The sequence below is a fragment of the Numida meleagris genome, chromosome 6, assembly GCF_002078875.1.
Source record: "Numida meleagris isolate 19003 breed g44 Domestic line chromosome 6, NumMel1.0, whole genome shotgun sequence".
Lineage (NCBI taxonomy): Eukaryota > Metazoa > Chordata > Aves > Galliformes > Numididae > Numida > Numida meleagris.
In genome coordinates, this window is record NC_034414.1 from 30812323 (window position 1) to 30826534 (window position 14212).

Here is a 14212-nt window from a genome sequence, read left to right on the forward strand (position 1 = left end):
TAATATTAACGATAGATTATCACTCCCTTTAACACTCCCTTTTGTACTCACCCTTGACTTCTTCATGACTAAATTATCAGCTGTAAGCAGGCTGAAGCGGGCGTAATGCTAACATAATATATTTTATGTAACATAAATAAGGATAGGAAGAGCTTGCAAATGTTTGGATCAAACTGTTCTTTATGTATGCTTCAGTAACACAGCTGCTTTTTGTAGGGCTGTCCAGTTTGTCATGAAACTTGTTCCATGTACTTTAAGTGTGTGTTGTCCCTACATGAATTTAGACCACTGTAGAATGCAGAGGGAATTTTAAGACCGTAAACATTTTCAAAATGACTATATAGCGAGTAGAAGAGATGGATGGCTGTAACAGTGACAACATCCTTTCTTATGATATTGGACTAGATCCAATATCGAGATCCCTTCCAATCCCTGACATTCTGTGATTTCATCTAAGTATCCATATGAGAATTTAGAATGAGATTGAATGAGAATTCAGAATGAAATGAAGCGTGCTAGTGATATTTTACTTACCGTCATCATGTCATCACATTTCATATCTGGTTCATCTTCATCTTCACTTTTATTGTAGAATTTGCGGAAGAAGTTGAACGCCACAACAGTGTAAAGATACACTACTACAGCCAGGAGTCCTACAGTAAGCACAAGCTGTACATGGAGACATGACGTGAATGTAGGTTTCAATTTCATTCTGTTGTAACTGATGAACTAGCTCAGTTAATTGCCCCAAGTATGGGAAAGGTATCATGTGGTATGTTTACCAAGAAGGGAACTAAAGAGAGCAGTAACGATAGCTTTGAAATATCCCCATCGCTTGGATCAGTATGCAGGTTAAGTGGCACTGTAAACTGCTCGCATGCAAAAAACTATATGGAAAATGGTCTCACAAAGAATATATAAGTTAATTTAAACTAAGGAGGATGTTCTTATGCCTCTTCAAAATTTTACATTCCTTAATATGTTTTTACATGCCTAACGGACTGTAAGAGTAGACTTAAAATATATTTGAGAACAAATGAAATGTGTTTGTTTGAAATGGCATTTTTGGGAAGTTTTGTTAGGTTTAGGTTTCTCAACAGTATTTTTTTTAAAAAGCCTTAGTGTAAAGGCTGCTTTTGTTGGTATGCGAGCTAGGAATACAGCACAAAGATCAAAGAGTGTTGCCCTGTAGAAGTTTCCACAATTAGTTTTTGAAGCAGATTTTAACATGGTTTTTGCAGGACACAGTGACATATAAATATATTCCGCAATGCAGAATGTCCGTTCCTCTAAGAACATTCTTCCTAGCTAAGTATTGAAATCTCATTTGTTCTCAGACCATTATTACTGCCTACTAAGGAGAGATTGTGAATTTCTGTCAGTTATCACCAATCTGTTCACTGTAGAGCATACAGAAGGGGCTGGTTAGGTCATAATTCATATTCATGTATTCTTCTGAAATGATGCATATTTTTATTGTATACAAAACATCTTTAGCTATCAGTACTCTTTGAGTATAGATTGTTATATTTTTATAGGAGTTAACTTGCATTAAATGTGCTGCAGAGGACTTAGAGGAGTCTCTTCTTTAATCTATTCTTGATCAAAATGGATTGCATTGTAATATTTCCTAGGTACCACAGGACTTCTCTAATATTATTATAAAATGCACTAATTTCAAACCTCTATATGTAATACTAACCTGTTTGCCATTGTGAGTGACTGAGGACAAAATGGTTCGCAATGTCTTGAAACCCATAGCAATATCCAGCAGATGAGCAGCAAAAAAGAAGTTGTTGTAGTGCCCAAGGATAGACATAGTTGTGTACCAAGCTAAATACAAAAATGACTGCAGAGAGAGGGGAATTTGAAATGAAGTAGTAAGTGTCATGATCTGATTTGAATGTAGTACAAATTATGTAATGCCATCTGAATGTCGTTAGCTCTAGTACACATGTTCAAAAAGACTGTTTCTTACCAACTCTACTGTTGATTTAAATGTCTTTACTGCTTAGTTATACTAATGAGACCTATGTATTTTACATATTTAAATGCAGTTTTCAGCATATACATTATGGGCACTGAAATTCTGAAATCCCCTACCTGAAAAACTGGTTTGGTTAGGGAGCTTATTACACAGTAATTAAAATTCTAAGACTGATTCTGAAGGAGGCAAAATGCATCATATTAATTTTAAGGCACTTTACTCAAGATGCCCAGAATACGTAGGGCCTGCGATACAGCTTATTTTTAATGAGTAGTGAACCTGAAGGCACTTTGACATGAAAGAAAATATCTTATTCAAAAACAATGGTTCAGTGTACGTCTAGTGCATATTGAATATATACTACTTCACTTTATTCACCTTGGTTTTCTATTTGCTTGGGCATTCTCAAAAGGATGCAAAAAAGAATATTCACAAAAAAAAAGGTATTTTAATGTAAGTTTGAGGCTTTCAGAAAAGGCATGAAAGCAGAGAATTAGCCAACCATATCAAGCAAATTCAAGAATAAAAAAAAGGGTAAGATTCTATGTACTGTGTTTGATCTGAGAAAATACACATTTGGTTGCTAATTTGATTTATACAAAACTAAACAAATGTACCATTAACTTCCAAAATGCTAGCATTGTGCTAATGGTTAAGAAGTATTTATTTCCCTTTGGAATCAAAAAGAAAATTCTAACACAAAGCCATTTGTTTCAAGGCAAGACAGAAAAACTCTTAAAAATGGCTCTGTAATTCAATGCTACTTGCGTAGAATATATTTGTTTAGTATAAAAGGAGGTAGTGGAAGACATACATTCACATTTAGAGTAAATCAAAGAATATTCTTCTAGGTAAACATACTTACGTTATCAGTGAAAACAACACCGAGCTTCCAAATGTGGTACTTTGTGTCAATGGAACTTAACCTAGGAAATACCAGATTTGAAATAGGTAAGTGTCAAAATGAAGTACTAAATTTCTCCAGGTAACAAACAGACTGTGTTATGCATTTGATATGCGTGGTGTTGAAGGTGGTGATGTATATTTGCTGTTTATTATCTGGGCATTATAGGCGCTTCATTTTTCACAGAGAATTCTTTAGAAACTCTGTGTGGGTGCTGAGATTTAAAATCTGAAATTGGTGGAATGACTGGCCTATTCTTACAAAAATTAAAATGTCTGTTTAAAGGAATGAAAAGTAATGAAATATGGATCCCACCTGTTTTAAATGTAAAGGATAAGTGTTCTCTCTAGTGTAAAATGTTGCCAAAATTACTGAGAGAAAAGGTAATAATGTTTTTAGTAACCATTAGAAGATAACTGGTGAACAGAAATCCTTTTCCAAGTCTTAAAGAAGCCAGACTCTCATAGGAGCCCAAATCATCAGTGATATGTGACTGGGCTACTTTCAGTCACTTGGCTTCCTGACTTCATCAACTAGGGAAGATATAGAGAAGATTTCTCTGAATTTTGACTAGGTAGCTAACATCTAGATACCTCTTATCGATACTTTTTCTCTCTGTTGGTAAGTTTGTGTGTGTGTGTGTGTCCTAAAACATACTTGCTTATTTTAATTCTTCACAATTCACTTTAATCTTTGAATTTTCCACACAGAGGAAAACATCACTACCATTTCAATATAAAATCCATTTTTATCTTTGACAGGGAAGCTACAACAACATACAGTTTGTCTGTAAAGATCTGAAGTCATACCATGATACAAGAGATGCTGCTTCTGGTTCACTCTCTTCCACTGGACTAAAATCAAGGGCGTTTTTGTCCAAACCCAGAAGTTCTGCTATACGCTCTGCTCCGTACAAGTCTCCATACTTGTTAATAACCTAAAAATGGAAGGAAAGAGGCTTCTGGTCAGAGAAAGGCTTTGTTAACTTTTACTCTACCTTATATGCACAGCTGTTAGAAAGTTTAAAAACAAACAAACAAACAAAAAAAAAAACAACCCCAACCTCTACACACACACACACACAAAAAAACCCACTCTTTCACAATTAACATTACTTGAACAGTGAGAACTCCCAAGAGGACCAGAGATGGGTAGGGAACATATGAAAGAAAAATAGAAGCATTAAATGCCATTATCTGAAAGCTTCTGTATAATTTGCCATCATTTAAGGTGACATGTTTTTCCTTTTTCAGGGGATGAGGGGGCTATATATCCTAAAGATGACAATGGCTGTAAAATGGACCTAGATGGCTGATTGACAGCACAAGGTTATTTAGTGTGTTTGAGTCTGGGAACTAAACTAAAGCATTCTTCCTCCCTCCTCCACCTACACTTAAATTACCTGTTCACCGAGAGATTTACCACAACAGTGACTTCCACAAAACAAATTTCAGTTCTGAATTATTTCTATATGAAAAGCTCACCTTTCGTTTTACAAATTTATCCCAGTAATTGTTAGGAAAGGACCTGCATAGATAAGGGAAAGATATTTCAAGTTATGCAGCTTGTTAAGGAAAAGAAAAACAACAACAACAAAAAATACTATGTTCACAATCACTGCAGATTCTGGTACAATTTCATTCACTTGTACACAGCACTTTAAATTATGCGAACTATTTCTTTTAATGTGGACAACAGCTATCAGGACACCCTGTTTGAAATTGTAGTCACTGCATTATCATTTTTTCCCTCTTTTTTTCTTCCATTACAAATGTGATTTGCTACCAAAAAGAAGCTACACATACAAAAAATGCAGTGATCATTTGGAAAAAAAATCAGTTAGTGGTCACCTTCTTCTCAGGTATTATCAGCTTGTTTTCACAGGATCTGAGATTTCAGAACAAAGCTAGGTAAAACATCTATAATTCTAAAGCTGCAAGACAGATCAGCTAAAAAGGTTTTTCCAGCCTCTGCCTCTGATCAGCCATGTCCTCCCTGGTAATTACAAGAAAAGCATACAAAAGAGAAAGATATGGAGCAGTAAATTGCAAGTATTTTAGAAGCGTTGTACATTTTCTTGAAAACTCCCGGCTTTTTTTCAGAGTAGTGAGCAACCACAATGCTTCACTAAGCAACTGGCTTTGTCTAGGAGAGATATACAACAAACGCTAAGAAATAAAACAGCTGGAACCTACAAGAGAAAATGCTTTACACTATCAGTGAAGTTTCCCTATCCTTCAGTCTGATCATAAAAGTACTCTTCTTGAACTGTGAATAGCAGCGGGACTGCTATTCTTAAGGATTTCTTCATTCTGACAATCTTACTATATTTTTTTATGTAGGTTTTTCTCTCTGTTTCCTGGACATTGCGGGAAACAATCTTGAGTTGCAGCCATCAGACTGATAACTGAGGAAGAGGTAGATGTGAGGTCTTTTTGCTGCTCAACAGAATGACATCTAATACAGGCAAGTATGCAGGATTGTAAAGAAAAAAAAAAAGCAACTCTTTAAGCTAAAGGATAATACTGGTTAAAATAAAGCAAGCTTTATGATTGAAAGAGTGAGTTCCCAGAACACTGGTCCACTGCAAGGAGTTGAGGAAAGCTTCCCACTTGCTGTATGTTCAGTGTCTGACTTTTCCAAATTGAATTTCTGAATGAAATTATTCCAGACAGACGTTTTAGATAAAGGCAAATAGATGACATATTCTGGTCCAATCCTCTATACTGTTACTTCTTTCTTTGATTGCTTATGCTTGTAAGCCATGTTTGTCTCTAGTGTAGGCAGTTTGCCTGTATATCTTTTACTGCAAAATGCAACCCTGTTGCATTTAAAAGGGGATCTATTCTGTCTTTTAAAATACTTTTTTAACTTATAAAAAGCACATCTCAGCATATTCACAGCAGTGTGTACCCTCCAGCAGTGGGAACCTGATGATACAGCCACTAAACCTTATGAGTTAGTTCCCATCAGAAGGAATGTTTCGTCAGCTTAAATTAGCCTTAATCTTTCATTTAATTTAAGTAGATAGTGCAGCACGCTGGGAACAGGCTGTACAGCACGTCAGTTGGAATAAGCTGGCAATATATCATCTTATTAATTCATGTTTATTTTTGCTGAGGATAGGCTGGCTGGGTGTCTAGATAGCTTGCTTTCAATAGTTAAAGGTTGGAAATGAGGCAAGAGCTCTAGTCACCCAGTAGAGAAACCATAGTTTCCACCATCACTAAAATTACATACGCAAAATTCAAGAGCTTTCTCTTAGCCCTCAAGGCCATGGTGATCTATGAAGGTAGTATTTTCAATACCTAATTCAGCATAGCAGCAGCTCTCTGTGAGATACTATATGCTCATCAGGAGTAAAAGTGCACATGGTTGGGTGCTGTAAGCCAGATCTAATATCTGTTTTCAATCAGTATTTAGAATTTTTCTTTTGTACTTCCTCTGATTTTTCTACTCATGCCTTTTCAGCAGTCAGCCTGATACAACATTTTTGAAACTTATTGGCTACATTTGGGAATCCTCAGCTGTAATCTGTTTAATGTGGCCTGAGCCTGTGCCGCTACTAGCTTAAAGGCATAATAAGGGTCAGAAAAATAGTAAACTGAGAAACTTCCAATCATTCAGCTTCTTCATCCTAGAGGAGCTTCAGAAGTCAAAGAAGATATGTAGATATTATATAATATTTATATTGACAAAAGTGGCTTAATTCAACTCTGCGACAGTGATAGAAAATGAGGTTGACTGGGTGCATCAGTATTGCTAAAGAAACAGATGGCAAGATTTATGTCACTTCAGAGGGCATAATCTCTTTCACTTACCGTGTTACTAAGTCTGGCTAGGTCAAAACGTATGAGATTGAAAGATAATGAATGCTGTGTTTTGGACTCCCCAGAGCAGCTATGCAGAAGAAAATATGAACTGCTATCGCATTTTCATTCACATGTGTTTTAAACTCGTCACACACCAGCACGCACAGACCCTGTGATGCAAATTAGTTTCTTCTAGAAAGTCTGCCAAAAACTAAGGTCCTAGAACAATGTTAAGTCCAGGGTACCCAGCAAACTGTAAGACTAGGGGAACGTACTTAGCTGATCTCTGTGTCCACATTATCTAGAGGCACTTCTAAAAGCATCGTCAGTTTGAAATTGCTCACAGTAGCCTTTTTCCTCATGACTAGGTTCGTGTCAGTAATGTGTTGTAGAAGCGTTGTGGTTCTGCTGCCTCAGACCAATCTATCATTTCATCAACTTCCCAACACTTCAGAAGGCTTCTCTGCATTTTTACAAAGATACTGAGTTGAAAATATTAAGGCTGTCCTTGGAAAAGTATCAGTAGAACAGATGCTAGTTACATTAGTAGAATTCTCTACCACTCTCTCTCTACTTTAACTGAACCAGGAGTGAGAAAGAAAAAAATGCACTGAAAAGGCTGGAAGATAGTTTACCGCTGCCTGTTAAAGACAAGGACCCTAAGAATTATTGAACTGTTATTATTTAAAAAACACAAAATTAGCAAATCAAGCTTGCATACTGAATTCAGGTATGGCTGACAACAAACTTTTCTGAGAATCATGTAAAAAAAAAATAAAACTGCTTCTCAGTTTATTACTGTTTATTCTTATTTTCTAGCATTCAGCTATCCACACAAAACAAAAGATCACGCTAGATTTAAAAATATTTAGTCACCATTAAAAAAACTATAATCAAGTAACCTATTGTTGTCTAAATTTCAGGCTAAAATAAATGAAAAATTCTTAATTCAGGTGTAGGAAAATAAGGCATTCAGGAATTTCTGATAATGTGGACACTAAATTTAGTCGAAGTACCAATGGCACTATTTATTATGTTATTATTATTATTTTGTTAGCAAGAAATGGGAAAAAATACGCAGGAGAGAATAATGCTATACAATATGAATATGAAATTGAGACAGGGAAATTCTCAGTAGTGACTAACTTGTAAAATGTCTTAGAGATTGTGAGAAGAAATGTACAATTCTTGCAAACAACGAAAAGGAAGATTTCACGTTACAATCTACTACTGTAGTACCTGATATAGAGTGAAAAATGCCTTTCTTTTAGATATGAAGCTGTTTGTGAATGGGTTAGGTTCTAGATCAATGGCTTAATAAACTACAATATATATATATAAACAATTCATGTTTATACACTTAATTTTACATACGGTGTGTTTATAACCAGGCGATCCCATTGTCCTTTAATATCATCTTCAGATGGTTGTTCAGTTATGTATAATCCATCAAATTCGAGCTTCCTAGCTACCTCCTTTTCTCTCTTGAATACAACCAAAGGGACCTATGAAAATGACAGCGGACATCTTAGTTAAGGTTTATGTATTGCTAGAAACTGTGATGTCCTATCTACATCGTACTCTTTGTACTACTATATAAACTCAAACATCTTGCTAGTAGCCTGACAACTAGGGACAACGATCAGAGATGTGACGGAGGTGGTCTCATCCCCGTGATGGTATTGATTTCTGCTACTAATCAACAAATTCTTCCTAGCAGCTCTTAAAATATCATGAAAAACATACATATATACTTATACTAAATAATGAAATTAAACATAAAATGAGATTCCAGACACAGCTGCATTCACTATCTTGATTTTGTAGTTCTGTTGACAGCTGACCGTCCTGCTGTTCTGCAGTGGTAATATTAACACAGTATGACTTCGAACTCCAAAATGAGCAAGTCAACAATAAGAAGAGGAACAAGGAACTAAGAAAGATGGATTGCCTTGGTGAGCTAGAATAGTTTGTTTCAGTTGATTTCTTTCATAACCTCATATAAAGCAAGCTTGCCATTACACCCAAAAATTCAAATTAGAGGCTGCTGGAAGTATTACTGCCTTTCTTCTCTCAGGCTAATTCCTTGTAAAACAGGGGATTTGATTAGTGTAGACAAAAATTTGGCTACCATTTAAACGTAAAACCAAGCGCTCTCAAATCGGAATCATTTAAATGCTATAGTATTGCCTTATTGCCTCATAACACTGAATTACCTACAGGTTCTGAGGTGAGAACTAAGTACCCACACAGCTTCTTCTCACTGTGCCCTGCTCCTAGTAGAAGAGGGAAGAGAGTAGGAGCAGCAAAAGCAAGAAAACTTTTGTCTTGAGTCAAAAACAGTTTAATAAGTGAAGAGAGGAAAAAAAAAAAAAAGTGATGTAAAGGCAGTCACTCACCGCTTTCCACAAGCAAGCCAATGCCAAACAACAGCCACCTTGGAAAACAAGTTCTGCTACCTAGCCCAGCTTTTCTTACTGAGCATAACATTTTATGGTATGGAATAGCTGCTTGGCCAGTTTGGGTTTGCTCTCCCAGCTCTGCCTCCTCTCAGCCTCTGCCCACTCCCAGCATACTCACTGGGGGTCACACGGAGTGCATAAAGAAGACAAAATGTTCACCAAGCGTAAGCACTGCTCAGTAGTCACCAAAATGTGGTTACTACCAACACTGTTTGAAACTCAAATCCAAACACACACACTGCTTTGAAAAAAGTTAATTCCATCCCTGCCAGACCTAGTATGTGAGGAAAGCATAGAATGGTTTGGGCTGCATCTAGATATTAATTTATAAAGAAGTAAATAAAAACATGTATTCTAATCTCAGCTCCAAAAATCACTTTGAAACAGTGTGCTTTAACAAATGTAGATAAGTAATAAGATTCAGAACTTGCCTTTAAGCAATAGTATCCAATCACACAGACAAAGGAGATGATAGTATGAATAACTGCCAGTGCTCGGAGAGTGGGTGCCATGTAACCTGTACTTTCTTCCAAAACAAAAAATACCATTCCTTCCTCCTCTTCCTCTTCCTCAAAAGAGTTCCAGAGATTAGAGTCTTCCTCTACTTCATCAAGTGGCTCTTCTGTCACCTGAGAGAAATTCAAGCACATTGAATACACACAATAAACTTAAAAGCCTTTCCTTTATTATACTGACAAATCCCTAAGTTCTTCCTAGTAACTGGTGTTTCTAAAGCCTGCTCTTGTGAAGATGGTAGGTAGGACCATTAGCTTTGAACAGTAATGTCAATTCATTTTCAGCCGAAGTCTCCATGTAATCTCATTTCACTGAAAAGAGAATCTAGGAAAAGCAAATACAGGCATATGACAGTTCACAATTATCTGGCAATATCTGATTCTAAAATTATATACAAACTATTTCCCAGGAAAAAATGACTGTAGGCAGTAGGGCTTTTTAGAAAAAGCAGAAACAGAATAGCTGATAATAACCAAGTCTCTCAATATCCTTAAAACAAATGAGATTTAAAAAAAAGCGACAGTTGTTTTAGTTGGATTTCAAATTTCCTGTGTCAAAATAAACAATGCAAACACTAACAAAGTTGGGCAAGTAAATGAAAAATGGCTGGAAACACAAATTCAACTGTTTTCATTCATCCTGTGTGAAGTAAAACCAAAATAGGTTTCACATCACAAATTTTAGATATGAAGCTTAAAATACTAACTACTTCATAGCTAAATGCAATTAGTTTGTGTTTGAAGGGACTGTAATGCTTGCTTTATTAACACAGCCCTAAAACCAGCACTAAATATTCCTCTGAAAGTAACCAAAAAGCATTTAAAGAATAATGCAAAAGCTTACCTTGTAAAATAGCAGAATAAAGTTGATGGCAAATGCAACAAATAAAGCAAGAAACCGCAAGTTATAAAAATTCCTTGCCAGGCAGTGCTGTAAATGAAATTGAAAACAAAACAAGACAAATTAGTGATAGCCTTTAGATAACATCAAGATAAGAAAGGTAAGCATCAAGGTTTCTAAGAACGTCAGTATGTAATTGTGCTTCCCTCATGCGCCAGATAAAACAAGCAATGCATTTCTTGGCAGTCTGTTCTCCCATTTAGTGGTAAAATAGTGGACATAGAATTGCAATAAGATGACAAATAGGAACTTCATAGAAGGAAGTCTACAAGAGAAGTGGTGGAATAAACTACATGAGAAGGTTTCAGAGAGTTCTTAATTTGACATTTTTAAGAACAAAGAAAGCTGCTGTAGAACTATGGGTGCTCCTTATTTAATAAAGTAGAATAAAAGATTCTAGAAACTAGATTGCAGAAAACACAGACCTCCTAACAAGGAGCACAGGAGGTTACCTAATCTGTCCTATTAGGCAACATACATATATATACTTGCTATTCATGTAATTCTATGAAGTATTACAAAAAATTACAAAAGAATCAATACAGCCAGTCTTTTGAAAACTCATGCCAATGTTTAATTTATAATTTCTCCCTTAGATTTCAAGCAAACATTCCATTATATAAATAAACGTTGAATAGAATTTAAGAAAAAACTTACAAGCATTTTTGTTTGATATATTTCCAAAGCTTTGAAGAAATTAGCCATAACAGCCTCAGGTTTCTCAACTTTTTGTCCATGCCTTCGCTTCTTTTTCTTCATTTTTCCCTCTTCAGGCTGCTCAGACTGTACTTCCTTTGCTTTATCCTGTTTCTCACCATCTTCCATGCTAGAAGAAAGATCAGGAAAGCAAAATGCCCAGATGAACTTCTGCACTGTAAATGCATTAATTTAGAAGAAAATCTAATTCATAACATTTGGCTTTGAATGCAAATTAGTTTCTAAACTGCTACACGTTACTGTGTTGTAGTATTGACAAGTTGCAGACTTTTCTTCAGGACTGCTGCTCATTTTTTTAAAGGTATTTATGGCAATTTTTTTAAAGGCAACGACCATGAACTTTTATGTGCAGAATTGTCAAATTGTGCCTAAAAATTTAAATTAGAATTTTGTTGTCCACTGGGATGTGCTGTAGATTCATTATGGCAAAGTTATCTAATATTAGGAAGCAGCAAGGAATTAAAGAGGAACTGCGTAAAAATAACTTACTCAGCCTTCTCAGGTTCCACTTTTCTTTCTGCTTCAGCTTCTTTTGCAGTTTCAGGTATCTGTGAAAAATATTAACTGTCAAAATGAACCCTTTCAAATAATTTTTTGATAACATTAATTACTGCTTTCTAAGAAAGAAAATAATTACCACACTGTATCTTCTACAACAATTAACACCTGTAAAGACTTAGATTTCATTTAAGTAGACAGCTCAGACTAGATTTTAACAGCGAATTCTTCGTACCTTCTTCTGATAACTTTTTTTAGCAGTGTTATCAGTACTGTACCTAGTACAGATGACTGAATAACTGAATTACTCACTGTTATCAGACGATGAAGGGAAGTAACTACATCCAGACCATACCCTAAAATACAAAGTTCACTCACAAAGACTCAGTGCAGCTACTCGTTGTATAGAAAATGAACATCAATTTGGCTCTTTCCAAGTATAAAATAAAGAATAATGTATTATATCAGTGACAGCATCAAAAACCTGAAAAAGATCTGTGTAATTATTAGGCATTACCAAGCTCAATTACTTTGTCAAAATCAACCGATGCAACTGAAATCTGACAAAAATCTAAACAACTTTTATGTATGCAATGTATCTTCTCAAACTATGTATCTTAGTTGGATAGATGATCCATTAAAATTTTACTGGCACATCTCACATCTAAGCATATGTTTAAAATGGCCCCTTCAGATAAGGAAAAACCAATATACAATCTTACAGATGGTTAACTGCAATAGTGAAGCTGGGGCCTGAATTTCAAACATCCTTAAGCTCAGTGTTGCAAGACCGAAGTAAGCTCATTTCAAATACAGTTCAGCTAACTAATCTTACCGAAAAAGCTGAGATTCAGGACCTAGATTTATGAAAGGAATCTAAAGTGTCTAAATTTGTTACCATTCACTTTTGTGAAAAACTGCCTTAGCTCTTACTCTTTTCTCTATTCTTTCAAAATGCTTAGTTGTCTGTTGGTAAACTACATTTCTGGTTTTCATGCATAAATACATTACCTAGACTTTTTCATCACTGGTCATCTGGGTGCCTAGCTCTTGTACATATGTAGTGAAAGCATTTACAAAAGAATTTACTTAATACATCCTGCCTTGCTCATTTCAGTTCTTTTATGGAACCTCATCTAGTACATGCAATGCAAGCATGTATAACTCTTCCCCGCAAATATTCTTTTTGAAATGGGAGACTCCAGTTTGCAAGATGCTGGTATATCTTGGGTTCACTTGGCATAACAATGCTCTGTGTTTTAATTCCTCCAATTCCTTTCTTGATAAGTCAGAACTTCAGTTTGCTTCCTTGATGCGTGTTGATTGATGTTTTCGTTGGTCTAATATTTCTGTAGAACTATAATGTAGTTCCAAGACTTCCTACCCGAGTAGTTACGATAATGTGAAAATCCATAATTTTACATACAAAATCAGATTTTTTCTCTCTTATGCACTACTTCACTGATTTGCATCTGCTATTTTAAGGTTATCCTAACTTCTCAGTTAGATCTTGATTTCATTGCCACAAATAGCTAGATTTATCTGCAAAGTCTGTTAGTTCACTCTTCATTTATTTCCCTATTTGTGAACCTACGTGGCCTCTCAGCACAAGCTTATGAAACTTTACAGTAAAACCTAAGTCCTATCTATCTTCACCATGGTCACACTATTCCATAAGTTATTTTGCAGTTTTTCTAAGAAGATGGTAATGCTATTGACTTCATCACTACACAATTGTTTTTTATACAGACATAGATTGTTGTTTCTATTCATTTGTGTATCTTTTATTGTTGTGAATATTTGTGCAAGACACTCTGAAGGGAAGTCTTGATTTTTGCATTGCTGTTTCTTTTCTGAGTTCTACCCAATATTTATATCATACCATTATTGCTCTAACTAGATTGCTTTAACTTTCCATACACACAATGTGAATAGCAATTTTTTGCAATATAGATTGTGCAAACATTAATTTGATAGATTTCACTAAATAATGTTAATGTAAAAGGCAGCTAACTTGGATAACTGAAGTCACATTGATAACTGAGAGTATCTCAAACTATGGACCATTTTTATCAATAGTTACAAAAAATTCTGGGAGAAATGTACAAATCAAAGAAAAGAAATGTTTGTTGATGAAAATTTAAAAATTATTCTGACCTAAGTTCTTAAGTTAAAAATGACATTTTTAGATCACTCATAAAAATGAATAAATAAAAAATTAAATGGAAAAATACAGTTGCATCTGTGTGGCAATGGATAAATCTTGGATGAAAACATTTGAATGAAGAGGGAATAATGAACTAAGAAGTTGTACAATGAAGGTTCTTCTTGGAAATTTCTGGAAAGCATACTAGAAATAGGTGGATTAAATCTAATCAGAAGAAAGAAATATTTCGATAACAAGTAGAAACAAATC

The 14212-nt window shown here is 35.2% G+C and overlaps 2 protein-coding genes across 12 annotated transcripts in view; one reads left to right on the forward strand and one right to left on the reverse strand.

Moving 5' to 3' along the window:
* AVEN (apoptosis and caspase activation inhibitor) overlaps positions 1-4006 on the forward strand; it is a 101740-nt gene extending 97734 nt beyond the window's left edge. For all 11 annotated transcript variants that reach the window (XM_021403185.1, XM_021403189.1, XM_021403188.1 and 8 more), the window contains 3 exons: positions 593-694; positions 2839-2938; positions 3653-4006. The gene's annotated coding sequence lies outside the window, so the exon portion shown is untranslated. The remainder of the gene's footprint in view (positions 1-592; positions 695-2838; positions 2939-3652) is intronic.
* The window catches only part of RYR3 (ryanodine receptor 3), a 159178-nt gene that overhangs the window by 5712 nt on the left and 139254 nt on the right, over positions 1-14212 (reverse strand). The window contains exons 88-97 of the mRNA XM_021402263.1: positions 11788-11846; positions 11239-11407; positions 10525-10611; positions 9597-9794; positions 8078-8208; positions 4376-4418; positions 3701-3828; positions 2853-2913; positions 1703-1849; positions 535-669 (exon numbers count right to left, since the gene is read on the reverse strand). Coding sequence (XP_021257938.1) covers positions 535-669; positions 1703-1849; positions 2853-2913; positions 3701-3828; positions 4376-4418; positions 8078-8208; positions 9597-9794; positions 10525-10611; positions 11239-11407; positions 11788-11846 — 1158 coding nt within the window. The remainder of the gene's footprint in view (positions 1-534; positions 670-1702; positions 1850-2852; positions 2914-3700; positions 3829-4375; positions 4419-8077; positions 8209-9596; positions 9795-10524; positions 10612-11238; positions 11408-11787; positions 11847-14212) is intronic.